An 18,989-nucleotide genomic window follows, 5' to 3' on the forward strand; every position below is an offset into this window, starting at 1 on the left:
TTGTAGAATACAACATAGTGTGAAGAGACTTCTCATAATGAAAACCAAACATTTTCTGCATGTGCCTAGTGCTGCTCACACTAGCAGTTGATTATAGTCCAGACTAATTGTTCAAATAGTGCATTGCAAATAGTTTTCAGGCATCCGAAAATGCGTTCATCTCTCACACCGACAGATGCCCAGCTCTTAGCTGATGTTACTGTGACAGATGCCTGTTTGTTCCCACTTTCCTGGGAGCTGTGATGAGGTAGAATGAAACCTGCCTCTTCCATACTGCTGAGCAGCTTGGTCCAGACTTTTGCACACAAAGTGAGTAAATATTTGCCTTAGTACACAACATAACAATCATTCCCCCCAAACACACACCATTCAAGGGAGAATGCAAAGCACTTCTCCAAAGTCCTCTAATACTAATTCCTGATTGGAGCGGCTTGGGACTGTTGTTGGCTTAGGGTCCCCAGATCTCCTGTAGGGAATAATTAAAACTCCGCCACTCTATCAGGGGATCGACCGGGCTTGTGCTTAGGGCCCTTAGCTGCTGAGGAATGCTAACGTAGACGCACCATAACAGAGGGGGTAAAAGAAAGGACAAGAAACACCTAAACCACTAATGTAACAAATTCAAATCAGGAGCTCAGGCAGAGGCCAGGAGAACGCCCCATTCACAATTCAATTTTTCTATCAGCACGCTAATGAAAACCTGATGATTCCCAAACGACACGTTTCATCCACATTAACCACAGAAAATGTTCATCTTAATAAACCACACATGAACAACTGATTCAAATTATCAAGGAGATTATTTTTCTTGGCTACTGCATTTCTCCTTCACATCTCAGTATGGAATGGAAGTTCTCATGAGAGTTTATGAGCCTTACTTATATCCCATACACTGGATACAGACAGTTTTCCCATGATGCTCGATATAATCCAGCAAAATAAAAATGAGCCGACAATATGTGCAAAGATTCTTAGCAGTAAAAAATAAACACTAAGATTTTTTCTCTTCAAGTCAACTAAAATACTACAGAAATGTAGAAAAACAATACCACCAGTGAATTCACACAAAATGTACTGGATGACAGCTAACAGTTTCTACATCATCCTCCAGCACTTTCTACAGCGACCCTAGGTAAAAGTCAACTAAAGACTACTCCTTCATCCTTGTATTTAAATATATAAGGCCCCTATGAGTGTGCACGCTTAAATCTGGCCACACTAAATAAGGCCATAAGAGGCTGATTTGTCAACCTTTACAGTAGACATCAAAAGTTCTCTGTGCATGTTTGCATGCGTTTCTGACACTTGGGTGATGATGAACAAATGGTCACTGGATTCAATAGGACTTAACAGAATTTTGAACCACCAAACCAGCAGCTTTCTGTACCTGAGGAAAGAACCAGAGAAAAACTGGACAAAATCCAACAAACTAAGGTAAGCCTTAATAACACGTAGCTGCAATCACTGCAAATGACAACTTTACAACAGGATGCACTGTTGTGTTTGTATTGGCACAACTGTTCAGTAACTGCATGCTGCAGGGGCAGTACATCAAACCTCCATGCCACTAAAGATTTAACTATTACTAGCTGCTTGGAGTGCAATCTATTTCTGCCTCTGTTCTACGCAACCGTGCATTTCATCACAGATTAGCCCTTCCCACGCATCTCTCGCCAGACGTTCCTCCTACTATACTTTAATCACTTTGGAGATGATTATCCAGAGCAAAAGCACACAACAGAGGCCTCCAGGCCCTCTGACAGTGTTACAACTCAATCACCCCCCTACCCACAGACAAAGTCCTACACAGATATCACATGGGATTACAAATCTACACCATTATGTGAGAGCTGCTTATTAATGGCTTTTCGCCTTTGCCTGGGAACAGACTAATGCCCACGTGAAAAAGACCCTTGGAGGTTGAGCATTTACATTTAATAATATTGTTTAAATTCAGCAGTTTTGGTTCTCTTGGCCCAATAAACATGATACAATTTCTGTTACTTAACACTATTCATCATTGTTTCCCCCTAATGACATCAATATATTTTCATCAGCATCATGTTGTAGGAAGCTCTGGATTCTACACCGAGTAAGAGAGCTAATGAACATCAATACACATAAGGGCTATTAAGCCTCAACCTACCCAGGCTAAGGGGCTACATAGAAAGCGCTTGTAAGCATGTATGGCTCTAATCCATACAGATTGCCTTATTCGCATTATTTTTTGTTGCACATGCTGGAGGACAGATTTATTAGGGAGAACTTAATTACTTCACCTTACAAATAAATGAGCTGCTCAGGCAAATAATAGTTGATTACCCGCTTATGGCAGGTAATGTAAGAAAAACAGATGCGAATTTAAATTATCTATTAAGGTCTTCACTCCGAGAAGCAGCGTCACACATTTCTGAACTCTGCAATTAACTCTATATGAATGTGCATAGTGTTACTGAAGAGACACCCTTGCCACTGCTGTACATAGAGACTTGATTGTAATATCTGACTGGGATTATTGCATAAGGCGGTTAGCAACAATGGATGCAAAAAGTGATTGTGCCTCCTCGAATGTACGAGATGTTCAGTTATGTCAATTTGACACGACTGAGGGAAGACGAGCCACGCTGCTGCTTCAGCTCTTGAAACGCGTCTGCTCACAGATGTGGTTGAATTTCCTGAAATTAAAATAAAGAGGTGGGGAAAAGTGAGATAAGATTTGCTTGTAAAGGCAAATGTCAAATGAGGTGAGAGGAACCAAAAAAAGCTGGCACAGATCTTTAAAACATGAAGAACTATCTGGCAGTTTATACAAGGACTCCACCTAGTGGCAAGAGGAGTGAACAACACCACGGTGTCTTGGAGCTCTAATGTTTTAATCGAGTGTAATGCACCGTTATACATCTTAACGCCATATTGAGAAACACTGCTACATCTGCTAGACAGCCTGTAACAACACCATCAGGATCACTCAAAGATGCCGCCATCTCCCAGCGTTTCCAACTGCACTAGAGCTGGGGTCATTAATCTGAATTTCTGGGATGATTATCTTGTTATTTTAAGCAAACGGGACACACTATTTTGTCAAGTGAATGCACTGTGCTTCCATATATGTATTACTAAAATAAATACGTACTTGGCATTAGCATATCAGTACCTAACCAAGCTGTAACTATTCAAAATAAGCGTATAAATGCATAGAAGCTGATCTGAAACTGCAAACAAACTCAATTTGCATAATGTTATCCATTTGACATCCAATATACAATTATCATTATGCATGCATATCATATCAAATCAAATAGAAAACACACATATTAGTGTTACAGTGCATTTGCTTTGGGTTGCTGTGTGCAGTTGGGCTCCTTGGCATTATAATGATGACAACGATGACGGGTTTGCACTTCTTGCTGGTCAGCAGCTTTTTTTAATTAGATCTACTGACAGCAAGAAAAAATCTAAATGACATTACATTACATAGTGTCAGCAACTTCAGTTTCACTGACTTACGCTGCATGATGCGCCTTCACCTGCGTGCGGCAGTTACGTCCCCAGTAACAGTCTGGACGAGACGTTACAGTAGCTGAAGACAGAATATTTAATGAGGTTAGTACAGTGCAGCAAAGGTTTACATATATTTAAAATGAAAGAAAAAAAAAAAAGGAGCACTTGAACTTTTGTCACAAATTATTTAGGAGGATTTTCTGACCTGGCAATTCAGATGAAGGGATGTTCTGTCTGTATTTGTAGGCCAGCTCCTTGAAGGCTCGCAGGCCGCAGCAGAAACACAGGATGGCGTTTGCAGAGATACGACAATCTGAGAGAAGATTGAGTGTTATTGCTCTGATTTTAAACAGCACTGTGTATAGTGCATGTGCAGCACTGACTCACCTGTCAAAAGGTAGTTTCCTTGCTGTAAACCCTGCAAAGAGTCCTTCAGCAGATCTTTCCAAGACTGCCCCCTGGAGGATAAGTAGTTCTGGTGGAAGGATGGAAAGAGTACATGCTGACGTACAGGTCACAGGTTGTAAGATGACTGCATTTATTTGGTGCTTTACACCACTGCATTAACTATTGCACTGTAAATAAGTGGTCAACGAAAATACTGACTCATAAAACAATGGATACAAGTCCGTCTTACCCGCAGGACCTCTGATTCGTAGTTATTGTTGTTCAGCACACCATCCAGGCATTTGTCAGTCAGGTTGAGGTCTGAAAAATACAAAGTGGATTTTAATTGCCAACATAATAATAACACTAATGAATTCGCTGATTCACAGTTCTCAGACCATTTCAAATTTGAATTGAAATTAATGAAGCACCTCGAGGCGACATTTGTTGTGATTTGGCACTATATAAATAAAATTGAATTGAATTTAAATTTCAGAGTAAAAACAAACAAACAGTTTTTGGAGTGTTTTTTAAATGTATTAAAAAGAGAACAGTTGACAACAAAAAGGCTTTGGGAATGAGTGCTGTTTTTCTTAAGGTAATGAATTTCAGATACTGTTCATCTGCTGCAAATACTGTGTTTTTACAGTATTGTGTAAAGCTCTTTAGGAGTAGTGCTTTATTAGGGGTGCAACGATACTCGTATTGATATTGAACAGTTTGATACAGTGCTTTCGGTTCGGTACACATATGTATCGAACAATACAAGATTTATTTTATCAACTTTTCTTCTGACGATGCTGTCTGTGTTGAGCGCTCAGTGGATCTGCGCTCGACAGTGCAGCCTAGGCGGAGTAGTCGAACGCAGATCCACTGAGCGCAGCGCAAGCTAGCGAGACAGAAGCTAAGCTCGTTGCAACATGGCAAATTGAACCTCCCCCACCTTCATTCAGATCTGGCGTTTGGAACTATTTTGGTTTTCATGTGACGTATGACCCTGAAGGTAAGCGCGTCATGGACTAAAGTAAAACAGTATGTCGGATGTGCCACGCAATGCTCAATTACATGGGTGGGAACTAGTGTGTTAGCCAGTTAGCTCGTTAACGTGTTGGCCGTCCAGCCCCATGCACGGGGCGATCCGCGTTAGCTCGTTAACGGAGATTTGCCGTGTTGTGGCGTTAACGTCATTTCAGATTAACGCTGACAGCACTAGTGGGAACACAATGAATATGACTGCACATTTACTCTGACATCATCCTAGTGCAAAGACAAGTGGAAGCAGACAAAAACAACAAGCACGCATGCTACAAACTTTACCCGAGTCATTTAGACAGCCGTTAGCACATGATTCTCCTTATGGGGACCTGATATGTTTAATATGCTGCTGAGAATATAGCCCAGAAGAAGCGTATAGTAGAGCTTTTATTTTGGAAAGAACCATTTCTCTGTAATAAACTCTCTTTTCCAAAGATGAATGATTTCTCCATCAGATAGATTTATTTTTTTATCCCTTTGTTGTTTCAGCAACATTAAATTTAAAAACTGTACTTTTGAGTTTAAATATATATTTATAATTTTAATAAATGACAAATTAAAAAGGCATGAACATTTTTTTGTATCGAAAAAATACCGAACCGTGAATTTTGTGTATCGTTGCACCCCAATACTTTATCTCAACTGTTTAGCTGCTATACTACTGTACTTAATGAACTCTTATTATTGAAAAACATACCAGTTATAGTTTAATGCCTCTAATAATAATAATAATACATTTTCAGAGTGTTAGATCATACACTGTATTCACCATAAAATAATGCTACGTCTAGTGTTCAGGATTTTTGTAAACATCGTTCATATAATAGGAAAACAGAAAAATACAAATATTGGATTTGGGCACTATTCAGGATTCAGTCCTTTCAATTAGAGGCCAAAACAAATCCCACAAGGCTGAAGGTTTACAGTGAACACAGGATATCCTGGAGCTATTTCGCTCAAACAGATACATACCACTGAATCGAGCCAGACAGCCCTGACAACCGATCCTCTGGCAACCCCAGTACATATGACAGAAAGGTCGTTGGCACAGCACACCTGCCAAAACACCACAAATCATCCATCTAAGGTGCAAAAAAGTCTATTTATAGATATGATATGGCTCACAAATTTGGAATTCAGCCATCAGTCGATTCTATATAGAATAAATACCACAAGGCTACATAAACAGAGCGGCCTTACACAGCCCACTGTGCACCGGCTTACAGTCTTATATTATCTGAGATGATCTCTTTGCATTTCACTGTAGTTGCATGCAAATTTCTGAGTGACAGTCAAATTGTAGTCAATCACATTCAGTCAACGCAGACGTTACATTTCAGCAGACGCGCTAACAGGTGTTGATGCCACTCACATTGTTGAGCAATAAGCTGCTGGTTGCTGAGCTCGGCCCGTCTGTCTGGCATTGGCTGGAGGCAGCAGGTGCATATGAGATGGCAGCCCTGAGGGGGGCAGCGGTACTCCTGAGGAGCTGCAGGCAGGAAAGAAGTGTTGGACAAGAGCCAAGATGTGTTAGCAAATCAGGAGAAATGTTGCTGTTGTGCTAAAGTGGGCTTTAACGATCACTGTCTGACCACACAATCATCCTTGTTTAACGCGTTTGGTATTAGAGTGCCAACCGCAAAGACGCCTATTTATGTGGTGACACGATGGCATCTATAGCTGAGCAATAGCAGTTATTTTATTACATTTCCTCAAATCTTTGATTTTTCATCTAACTTACACTCATTGTTATTATCCGAGGATGTTGAGGGCATCTCTGCTGAGGCCTTTGCAGCCGCCTCCTCGCTAACTGGGTTGGGAGGTGGAGGCATCGGCTGTAGACTTGGCAGACCGGGGAACCAGTAGCTTGAGCTCGAAGCAAAGAGGAGCTGGTTCACATCACTCCTGTAGCCAGGACACTGTCTGCACATCACCAGAGGCTGACTGGAGACAAGGAGCCATCACGATAAGATTTTATTCGCTACAACACCTATCTAAAATGATTTTACAGAAAAATGTGATTTGAAACAACAGAAGAAACAAAACTACGTGTCAGGTTTATTACCGATTACTGATTTATTACCTGATATCTGAGGAGTCACTGTCATTATCAGAGAGCTCAAAGAGGTAATCTGAACTGCCCTCTTCATCAGAGAAAGAGCGCTCAACTTTTGGCTGCAACATGTCCTGAGTTATCTTGTTACGGCTGTCCATGCTTTTCAGGTCGTCCTCGCTGCGACACTTTTCTGTGGGACAGTTTGTTTAGAATGAGCTCATTAAGGAAATCGAGTAAAGTTAAGTGAGTTTCATCAATGGTACACAAAAAGATAAAAATCTGTGCAGGTTTACAGTGGCTGAGGGCAAAGAGCAAAATAAGACTTAAAAAAGGGGTCCATCTGTGCACACCTGGATGCTGGATGAGGTAGGCCTCTACCAGGTTGTTGAGAATGTGGTTTTTATGAATCCTCTCCACAGGGCAGCGGCAGGTGGGGCAAAGGGAAGAGCGTTCCATCCAGCCGGAGTAGCAGGCGGCACAGAAGACATGCATGCAAGGCTGCAAACTACAGGAAAAAAAAAAAAACACACTTTTATTGGCATAGGATCAGACATTCCCAACAGCTGGAAGCTGCTAAACAGCTGGAAGCTGCAAAGAGATTAACCAGGTTCTACCATTTAATAATGATCCCAGTCATTGCTCCATGAGCATTGCTGGAGGTAAATGAGGAAGCACCCTGGTGAGACTTTCTACTTGGTTCCCACCATACTGCTGACTCACATCCCTCTAAACACCTTGGACCAGGCACATAAAGGACTATTGTTTGTTCTACCTCCAATAGAAAGTATAGCTACCTGCTATCTACATGCAACTACTTTCATATCGCTGCAAACGACTACCATAGCTGCACTACACCTGGACAGGGTAATATGCACCGTGCGGGTTTTACAGCTCCATCCAACGGCTTCATTTAGGGAAATGTGACCACCTGTTATTGTTCTTGGTTTCTACTTAAAGGCAGAAATTATAGCGATCTCACGCACGCTGAGATAGTGTTCAATTGTAATGGAAAGTGACTGAAATTGAGTAGTGTAGTTAAGTACCAGTAGAAAAGAGGCTAAAGCGAGCGACAGGCTTTGTTTTCAAGCTTGTTAGAATTGCACAAACCCTATTTTTGACACATATACTGTTGGGCAGAAGCACCTTTTTTTTTATTGTAACTTAAACATGAAAGGAAAAACAAATAAATCAGGTCACCTGACACAGTCATGTAGCAGGTCCTGGCAGATAACACACGTCAAGCTTTCCTCCATCTTATCCGTCTTAGTCCCTTCTACTGGTGGTTTTGAGGAACTAACCACTTCTGGCCTTGAGCTGCACGGCACGCCTAATTCATAAGATTTATCTGTAAACACAGTAGGTGCACATTATAAATCAGAACACACGCAAAGCGTGAGATTAAAATGAAATGTGGCTTGGAACATGACGGCTATGACAAAATCAGAGAAGTTAAGGGAATCTAGTTTAATCTCAAAGTGACATATTCATTAACCATCATCGGTTTTCCTCCTCTTGCTTTTTGGCTCCAGGGTTTTCTGTTTCTTCCTCCTGTGTAGTGGTTGGATCGTTAGCTTGGCCTAATGAGACAAAAGAACAACAGTTGTGGGTCAAATAATGACTTCAATACTCTAAACTACTTGTTTTTAATAGACCACAGATTACAACATTTTCCAATTAAGTTTAGTCTGGTCTAAATTTATTGGATCAACCAATACATGACTATCCATCCATCTCTCTCTCCATCCATCCATCCATTCATCCATCTTCATCCGCTTTATCCGAGGCCGGGTCGCGGGGGCAGCAGCCTAAGCAAAGAGGCCCAGACCTCCCTCTCCCCAGCCACCTCCTCCAGCTTATCCGGGGGAACACCAAGGCGTTCCCAGGCCAGCCGAGAGATATAATCTCTCCAGCGTGTCCTGGGTCTGCCCCGGGGCCTCCTCCCGGTGGGACATGCCTGAACACCTCGCCCAGGAGGCGCCCAGGAGGCATCCTTGTCAGATGCCCAAACCACCTCAGCTGGCTCCTTTCGATGTGGAGCAGCAGCGGCTCTACTCTGAGCCCCTCCCGGATGGCCGAACTTCTCACCCTATCTCTAAGGGAGAGGCCAGCCACCCTTCGGAGGAAGCCATTGGGGTGGCTGTAGCTCAGGTGGCAGAGCGGATCAGCCACTAACCAGAAGGTCGGTGGTTCGATCCCCGGCTGCTCCAGTCTGCATGCCAAATATCCTTGGGCAAGATACTAACCCCATGTTGCTCTCCGATGCATCCATCAGAGTGTGAATGTGTATGAATGTTAGATACTCAGCACTTAAACTTAGAAGTGCTTGTGTGAATGGGTGTGATTGGGTGAATGAATTAGCTGTATAAAGCGCTTTGAGTGCTCGGACAGAGTAGAAAAGCGCTATATAAGAACCATTCCATTTACCATTTACCATTTCCGCCGCTTGTATCCGCGATCTCGTTCTTTCGGTCACTACCCACAGCTCGTGACCATAGGTGAGGGTAGGGACGTAGATCGACCGGTAAATTGAGAGCTTCGCTTTTACACTCAGCTCCCTCTTCACCACGACGGACCGGTGCAGCGTCCGCATTACTGCAGCTGCAGCCCCAATCCGTCTGTCGATCTCCGGCTCCCTTCTCCCATCACTCGCGAACAAGACCCTGAGATACTTGAACTCCTCCACTTGGGGCAGGAACTCATCCCCGACCCGGAGTGGGCACTCCACCCTTTTCCGGCTGAGAACCATGGCCTCTCTCTCTCTCTTTATTTATTTAGTGCAAGTGGAACATGAAAAACTGTATTTTAAATAATCCCACAAACTTTCACGGATAAACAAAAGCAAACTACCAGAAATATTCAGTCAACTGTGGTTCAAGCAAATAAATAATACAAACAAATACAAATTCTGAAAAACACAAGAGCCGTATTATATAAACGAGGTGGCCAGTGAGGCTCGTATATGGATCAGCTGTGCTACTTGACCAGAAACCTGATGTGGTAGCAAAGTATGACACAGGTGTCCAGTTTACTAAATCTATTTATTTTTGACTTAAGCATTGTTCTGTAATGTTGCCGAGATCACATTTGCAGTTAAGTGCATGTAGTGGTGGTGAGCGTGACTTTTTTATGTATTTTCTTATTAATTTGTAAGAGTCTTTAATCCCATCGAACTTCAGACACGCTGGTCGGCACTGCAGCTCTATGTTAAGACACTTATCAACTCCAAGTGCTCTAACCTACAACAAACGTGTCATGCTGAAAAAATAAACAGCACTTACTTACCAACCTGGCTTTTTTTGAAACTTTCAGACTGTTCTCTTTTTAAAATCACATTTATTCATTTTAAATCAGGGAAGTTATTTTGAGTGTGAACACAAGGTACCAGCAGCCCAGCTGTCTAAGCTGGTGTAAGTTAAGGAACATTTACTTAGTTTGAATTAAAAAAATAAAATAAAGTCATATTGTTAGGTTCTATTGAGCAGACGGTTTCACTTGGTAATCTGTGACCAGCTAACATGGTTGTGTGTCCCGAATAACGAGCAGGTGTTAAAGAGCTGAGGGTGTACAAGATGTATGCAGGCAACACAAGTGTTTCCATGGAGCTGATCTGTTAGCCTAACCCAGTGGTTCCCAAACTTTTTTTGCTGGGCCCCCCTTGTTTTACAAGAAAAATGTTCGCGCGCCCCCCTCGCAAACACATCCTCCAACCACACACACCCATATTTTGCTCCATTGCGGTTTATTTCACACCTCAAACATTTAGTAAACAATTAAGCAAATACAAGTAATCTGCAATAAATTACAGGTAGTAAGAAAATAAACTACTAAGTCTTTTACGCTGCGTCCACACCTACACGGGTATTTTTGAAGACGCAGCTGTTTCGTCCACACCTAAACGGCGTTTCGAATCACCGAGAACTGAGATTTTTTAAAACTCCTTTTTTGCGTTTACGTGTGGACGAGGAATACAGAGTTCGTCACTCAACGTCAAAGGTATGTGCCTTTTTTCACGTCACGCTGTGTGCACGTTATTGTTTACATGAGAGGAATTGCAGAATGGCAGATAGAGACGAAATACTGTTAATCTGACTGTCTGCAGGTTTTACACGCAGTTACTGTCCCTCCATTTACAAAGGCAGAGGCGTCACGGTGTGATTATTTTACATGTAGTTGGGGGTTTTTTTCCTGCGTAATAATATTCAACATTGCTATCAATACATTTTTCAAAAAAATCCCTCTGCAAAATGGTTTCAAAAACATAAACAACTGTTAGATCCTGTTTGTCCGTGATTTGAACCGAGGGAACAAATCGTGGCAGGATCAGCCTGATGTTATTTGTATCCCGCTGTAACTTTACTGTATAAAGAGCTAATATCTCCAAAATGTCAGGAGTAGTTAGTCATTACAACAAGTGTTTGTGAACTAAAAATAAAGAATGTGGGATCCTGTTTGTCCGTGATTTAAACAGCCCAGCGCTGCTCCCAACGAAGGGAAAACCAATCCTGCAGGGAGACCTACCTCGGCACTTGTGCAGGTGAAGCCAAAGGGAAGATTTGCTTCACCATATTTTCTAGTCTTTGGCTTAGAATGAAGTTGGTTTGGAAACATATTCAGCGATGCTTCATCTCCTGCTTTGCATTTGTGTGGGCGCCCCGTGCTAGCAGTGTCCAAGCGTTGTTGTTTTTTTGTTTTTTTTTTCCCTTTTCATGCCACGCCCCCCCTGCAATGGCTCTGCGCCCCCCCCTAGGGGGCGGGCCCCACACTTTGGGAACCTCTGGCCTAACCTGAGATGACCAACTATTCCAGCCACGTGATTGGTTCATGGTATTATTCTCATTGGCCTTTTGTGTTCTGGCAAAACATGGATGAAATGATTTCTATTGACTTACTATTGACCATGTATCATAACTCTGCTGAGGATAGCTTCTTTTACCATAATTATCTTTATTTACTGCAGAGAGTGACTGTAAAGAAAATGGCAGTGTACCAGCAGAGTATTCTGAGCTTAAGATTTCAAGATTGAGAAACAAATCAATACACAAAGCAGATGAAAGCAGACAGAAATGGCAGTTAAACACCGGGCCAGATATAATCAATAATGACCAGCTGGACACGTGTCAAACAATAAAGCTGAATTAGCGTAAAGTTCAGTATTGATCAGCTGTAAATCATCTTCTTCCCTCACTAACTGTAATCAGAGTCATCACAGCTCACTGTCTGCTCCTCTACAGCAGTTAATCATCCGTCACACTGTCAAAACATGAGCTGCTGGTACCAATTTATATCAGAACAATTACATTATTATTATTCTCAATATTCATCTGTTTGAGTGAGAGAAAATCTCGTAACTTACTGCAGTTTAGGGGAATTTATGAAGTGCACTTATAATTTCTAATTATTTCTAATTAACTGGTCATGTGTAAACAGCCTGATGTCTTATTCTAAATTCCTCACATTAGCCCTTTTAATATTTTACAGTGTAGAAATGTTGTAATTGATGACCCATCCTTGAGTGAGATCTATTAGATACATTTCCTGAAACACCAACACAAAGACTGTCCTCCAGCTTTAGTCATCTTACTTGGAGTAAATACAAAGCAAAAAAATGAACCAAATACGACTTATGGCAGAATAGAATTTCAACTTTAATACTTATATATCATGATAAACCATTTCTGAGGTCATGGGGGTTATTATTTATTAAAAGATAACTAAAAACATGTGAATGTGGTGCTTTTTGTTTTGTCAGAAGTTGCAACAGTTTCTCATCTTAATGTTCTTTGATTTAAAGCTGAAATAGGGCTGTGCGATATGACCAAAATCTCATATCCCGATATAAGAATTCCATCATCCCGATAACGATATAAATCACAAAAATGTAACATTTCCTGTAAATTCTGTGAATCTCGTGCAGCTCGACTTGCGTCAAGTGTTTCCAGCTGCGCGTCATGTAGCTGGAGTCGAGTGTTTTAACCGATGTGTGAAACGATACGTTTTTAGACATAAGTTGTAACGGCCGCCGTTTTCTGTGTGAGTATTTATTACACGGCGTGCTGCGGGGAAAAGCCTGTTCTAACGTTTGAGTCTAAGGTTTATTTTTTAGCACCTGACGGCTTTTTTACTTCTCATCCGTAAATAATCTGCTGATTCAGTTTATTTTGAAACGTCTCAACAGGATCTTGAGCTTTATTGTGAAAGGTTTATGTGGAACATAAACAAGCGGACACGCGATGCTGTTACCGTTGTTGTTGCTATGCTAACGACAACGCATAAAAACAGGCGCTTGTGCATCCGTAGTGTGGTTATATTAAATAAAAGAGAAAGAGCGAACTTTAATAAATTAATACAGCCACTACAGTGACCATCAAAACCATGAAAAATATTGCTGTAAACAGTTTCTTTTGCGACACCACGAAACAAACGATAGCGTAAAATGAAACGATAGACGTTTTTATATCGTCATCCGATATATATCGTTATATCGAACAGCCCTAAGCTGAAATATTTTGGTTTCTTTATGCACCAAAACAGGTCAGAGAGACTCTGCGCTTGTTTTTAACACCAAATCCAAACAAGCAACCGGAGCAAATGAGAAAATTAAAATAAGAAGACAGCTCAGTGAGTGAATGAGTAGGCGAGGCAACGTGTCCCACTGCAGCGTGTGAGTGTCAGCTTGCTGTCTGACAGAAGAGTGGGCGAGAAAGCGCAGGTGCTATCAGTGTTCAGTACTGTGTCAAATCTGTATTTAGGTATTGCAATATTTCAGAAAAAAACCTGCTTTTTGGTTTTGGCCCTGGAGCAGGTCATCTATTAATCGGAAGGCTGGTGGTTCGACCGCTGGCTGCTAAAGTCTGCATGCCAGAGCATATCCTTGGGAAGGCTGCTCCTGGATCATCACAATGTTAGCTAGAAAGCACTTGGACATACAAAGGAGTGCTTGTGTGAATGGGTGAATGAGGCATGTTGTATAAAGAGCTCAAGTGTTCAAGTAGAGCAGAAACATGCTATATAAGAAGCGGTCCATTTACAAATTCATTCAAAAGATGTGGCTGTTAACTACTCTTTTTTTCTATTTGAAGACTTAAGTAATTTAGAGAAGCTCCAAACGGTAAATGTACATAATGTAAGACTTTAAAGAGTGATTTTTAATCTTATGAATAATCCCCACGGTCCTTTTGCACACCAACCTTTTAAAAGTGCGTGAATAGAGAACCCACCAGTCACAGGAGAGCCTGTGGTTGCCATGGCACCAGAAGAGTAAGCAGTCTCAATGCAGAAGTGTGAAGCAGAGGTAGAGGGTTGAGGTTCCTCCTGAGTTGCATCCCGAGGAGCCTTTGAGAGCATTACAGGCTCTACAGAGAGGGCCATCTCTGAACCTGGAAGAGGAGGAGGACGACTGTGGGCTGAAGTCTGAGTACAGAGTGGGAGATGACTAACAAAACAAACAGAAGTAAAGATCTACCGAGTTCAGCCACAACATTAAAATCACAGACAGATGAAGTGACTCGTTTTGTTGCTTTTGTGTAATACGATGCTGGTGAACAGTAGCCCATTGCATTCGTGTAACTAAGTGGCATGTACCACCCACCAAGCACTGATACCGACCAGCTCTGGACACCACAGGACACTTTAAGGACAGGCAGGGCTCCCAGAACCTGAGTGTGTTTTGGTAGCACAAAGAGGTACCTTCACAACATTAGCCAGGTGTTTTTAATGCTGTGTGTTGTGGCTGGTTTGTGTAATTAGCTCCTTTTGACAAATTAATTGTGGGGAACTACTCAAGTACTCACCATAATTGTGTTGTGAAGCTGTTTGATCCATTTTGATGGAGTGGTAAACATAGGCGATGTCTACAGGGTGACAAGAGCACACAGCGTTTTCGTCTTCATATACACACATACAAAATAATATATCATCGTTATAGTTCACAAATTCAAAACTCACTTTGTTCAGGTTCACTTTTCCTGTACACGAAGTAGATGACATCGCCATTCTGCAGCATGTGAGTTTGTTTCTTGACCAGTTTGGACATGTTGATCACTGTGCCATTAGTGCTACGGACAGACAGACATGATATTTAACTATACTGCTTATACGTCTGCTTTACAAAGGAGCATTATGAACAAATATGAACTAATGCACACCATACTTGGTCCCACTTAAATATTCAGTGTGTGAACTGCCCATTTTTGTACTAGCTAGTGAAGATGTGCATTTTTTTGCAGCGGGGGGAAAAAACTGATACAGCAGAGTGATATTGTGGTCATATTGTATCAATACAGGCCTCCGTATATCAACACTTTAGTACATGAATTGAAAAATTTCTGGGAATAGAACAAGCAGTCATCTCATGTGCCACCATCCAAACAAACTTACATTAAATCAGCTCAACTGAAAAATCAAAACACTCATCTTGACAAAACTGCCTCCTAATAAACAACAGTTTTTGATTCCAAGGCGATTACACAGGTCACCTGATAAAAGGCAACCTTTCTGCAAACAGTCACAGTCTGAGGCTACGTCCACACGTACCCGGGTGTTTTTGAAAACGCAGATTTTTCTATGCGTTTGCACCTTTCGTCCACACGTAAACGGCGTTTTTGGTCACTGAAAACTGACATTTTTAAAAACTCCGGCCAGGGTGGATATTTTTGAAAACTCCGTTTTTGCATTTACGTGTGGACGAGAAAAACGCAGAAAACGCAGCGTCAAAGGTGTGCGCATTTTTTGACGTCACACTGTGCGCCACGTTATTGTTTCAGTGAAATGAATTTCTACAATACTGTTACTGTTACTGTTCTCTCTGCAGTGTTTAAATGCTTACATATACACACAAAGTTACTGTCCCTCCACACATACGACTCGGTTCTGCTTCTATGCCCCAGCTTTGTTTACTTTTTCCCACCGAGGCTTCTAGACTTCTGATTGGCCAACATTTCTGCACGGTTAGGAATATAGCGCCACCTGCTGCTTTGGCATGTTCCTAGCAGCGTTTTCCTTCATTTCTGCCTTTACGTGTGGACGGGATTATTTTTTAAAACGAAAACGGAAAATCTCCGTTTTCAAAAATACCCGTGTACGTGTGGACGTAGCCTCACTTGTACTGACTGCAGTCACTCTCAGACAGACTGTCAAAAGTTTGCAAACAACTGCGGTCTAATTTATAAATGCCTACATGTTGCCATCAGTCTGAATGAGTCTTTGTTAATGAGCACATCTCCAGGGGACTCGATTCAGCTGGCTGCCAGCTGCTTGTATTCCTATAGAACAGGAAGGTGGCTTAATATATTGTTTAAAATCGCAAAATCCATAATAGGCTAGCAAGTTACGATGTTCTCAGATTAATAGATAAAAGTGAATGACTGAAAAGGAGCTTTAAAGTGTATGCGTCTCCTTTTTCTTCTCCCTCTATCTCAGTAGGACATTCTCAACCTGGTGGCACACGTTTCTGATGACTCCCAGTGTCTTTTCAACCAACTTCTTCTAAGAGTTTTATTTCTACTCAACGGTGCAGCAGAGAGCTTATTATTTTTTATAATGATATTCAGTTCGGCCCACTGGGAAAACAAGCAAATGATATGAGTGGTACAAAAGTTCAGCCTGGAGTACCTCATGTCTTCAAGCCACACCAGCCCTGAGCTTTCATCTTTCACAATCTTGCAGTGCTCCCCTGAGACAAGTTTATTCGCTGGAAAGGAAAGATAACATCCTGGAAACAAAAAATAAAAAGTGCTATTATGAAAATATAGAAATTCCTAGTTTTTCTGCTTTTAAAAGCCCATCTCGAGAGAACATCATAGGTTATAATAGGCACCTGTAAACCATTACAGCACAAACATATTTTTAAATCCCCCTCCACCAAACATTCTATAACAATGTTTCATTAATCCAATACTGTCTATACTCAGTTTTTAATCTTTAGTCTAATTTAAGCCTTTAAAAACATCACATGTTATACCTGAAATTGTGCTGCTGTGACATTTCTAGATCATTCACTGCCCAGACATAAGCAAACTAATTAAACCTAGCAGTTTTGCATTGCAAAAAGGCAGACCCCCAAAAAGCACTCGACAACAAAAGCAGACACGGGGGGAATTATAGACCTAACCTTTTCTTTAGTAAAAACCCAAACAAAAAAAGAAATCTACTTAATATTCTGCACGCATGTTCTCGATGGATGTCTTTTGTTCTCATCACAAGAGCCTGTCTAAGTTTGGTTCACTAAAAGAAAGCTTTGTGTTTTCAAGGGGGAGGTTTCAAAAGCTCCAGACACTGACAGCGGCGTCTGCGCTGCTGACAGGACTGTCATTTGTTAATAGGCATCAGAAAATTAAGCGTTTCAAAACAAAAGGAGATAAAAACAAAGCAAAACAAACAAAAAAAATGCATTGAATTTAACGCCAATCGTTTCTCGTTCCCAAACACAGTCAAACTTAACCACCTTTTTTTCTGCCGACCGTGCATTCACTGTTGAACAGCAGGACAGTTTCACTGGAGTCCACTTTGACAAGCTTCCCCCACGCTCGTCCTCTCCTACTGTCCATGTCCCAGGATGCTTTGTTGGGTTTCTTCCCCCCTTTTTCTACACAAGTTAAGAGAAAACAAGTTTCACTTTGGCGTTTTTTCAGGGGATTTCCTAGAAACATGGTAGCAGAGAGAAAGTGAAATTAAATTTCTGCCTATGATAAAATTACAAAGCTTTCTTCGTCACTCACACCAACTATTAACAGTTAACAAGGAAAAGCAAATGCTTACATTTAAAAACACTGGTGTTCTTATAGACACTAATAATAATTAGAAATTATTTTTTCAGATTAACACACAAGAGCCAACCCAGCATTTATTTTACTAAACTTGTTTTTTTTAAATATTTTTATCATTACTTTTTAAGCCGAATAATTCTTCGAACTGTGTTTATGAAGTCCTGTTAAACATATCTAGTTTTAAACATGTTTACGTGTAGGATGAGTTTACAAACAGACTAAACACGTTAGTGCAGAAACGCACATTACTACATCAGCGAAGCTACATTAAACTGAACGAATCTCTCATGAAGTTTGGTACGAAATGATGGGGGGAAGACACCCCTAACGACACTTGGCTTAGCTTGACATACGTTAGTTTGCCTGCTACATAGCTAAACTACTAGCTGACTATGCTCTGCTACATGTTAGGGGGGGAAACGGTTATTTCAACTGTCAGCTATCAGGGTGACAACTTCTTAAATACGAGGTGCAGCGAGTTACCAACACACACGTATACACACACAACTTCAATAATAAGCTAACGCCACTGCTAACATTAGCAGCCGTTCATATTTTGCGACCAAGACAAAAACGGGAGTACTTCGGTGCGAGTACTAGCAATGTCTGTAATGTCGTTTATATGTCGTGTCGGAAACGGTTTCCCTACCGTCAAAAGCTTAGTTTGTTATCCCAGAAGCTGCGTGAAAACGAGCTTCTCCCGTTCATGTTCCAACTAGCTTCAGGCACAAGATGCACTTCCTGCCCAGCTTTGGGTTGACCGTCATCAGCTGATGGAGGAGGGGCACGTCGTGGATTCACTGGGTTCAACTTCCCACAGACTGCACGTCTCTGGTATCAATAGACACCAAGTAAAAACAGGGCCAGTGTTGCCAATACAGATACTTTACTTTTATTATATAAAGGCAGCTTATGTAGGTGAGAGCAGCGTGTCACGATTTAGGAGGCGAATTATCATCAATTTGCAAATTCTGAACACATTTTAATGACCCACAAGGTTAATACAACAAAACATATCTTTCAGCTTTTCATGTGTTTGAAACCGAGATTTTTTAGAGAGCTGGAATACAAATGGTAATGTAAATATTTTGATTGTTTAAGTTACTGTAGGCTGTAAATAAAATCGATGTAACAATCAACACAAAAAGGCAAATTTGAGGCTTATTTTTCCAAAAAAAAAACAAAAAAAAAACAGAAGGCTGTTTTGATGAAAAGTATTGATCTGATACCAATACCAGCGGTGGTTC

General features: G+C 41.3%; 1 protein-coding gene and 1 long non-coding RNA gene across 2 annotated transcripts; both read right to left on the reverse strand.

The window, feature by feature from the left end:
- Positions 1–939: 939 nt before the first annotated feature.
- Positions 940–18,561, reverse strand: chfr (checkpoint with forkhead and ring finger domains, E3 ubiquitin protein ligase). The gene is given in 19 exon segments (XM_085179355.1): positions 940–2,675; positions 3,508–3,580; positions 3,707–3,814; positions 3,889–3,976; positions 4,139–4,209; positions 5,896–5,979; positions 6,296–6,412; positions 6,665–6,867; positions 7,007–7,169; positions 7,330–7,484; positions 8,177–8,324; positions 8,472–8,508; positions 8,510–8,556; positions 14,197–14,355; positions 14,770–14,829; positions 14,924–15,033; positions 16,589–16,688; positions 17,421–17,561; positions 18,392–18,561. Coding segments are annotated over 18 exon segments (1,869 nt in total). The 5' UTR covers positions 17,524–17,561; positions 18,392–18,561; the 3' UTR covers positions 940–2,632.
- On the reverse strand, positions 13,017–14,160 carry LOC146507366 (uncharacterized). The gene is made up of 2 exons (XR_014877114.1): positions 13,336–14,160; positions 13,017–13,235 (listed from the first exon to the last, which is right to left on the reverse strand). It is a non-coding gene; the product is annotated as an uncharacterized LOC146507366 (long non-coding RNA).
- Positions 18,562–18,989: the final 428 nt, after the last annotated feature.

The sequence above is a fragment of the Neolamprologus multifasciatus genome, chromosome 12, assembly GCF_963576455.1.
Source record: "Neolamprologus multifasciatus chromosome 12, fNeoMul1.2, whole genome shotgun sequence".
Lineage (NCBI taxonomy): Eukaryota > Metazoa > Chordata > Actinopteri > Cichliformes > Cichlidae > Neolamprologus > Neolamprologus multifasciatus.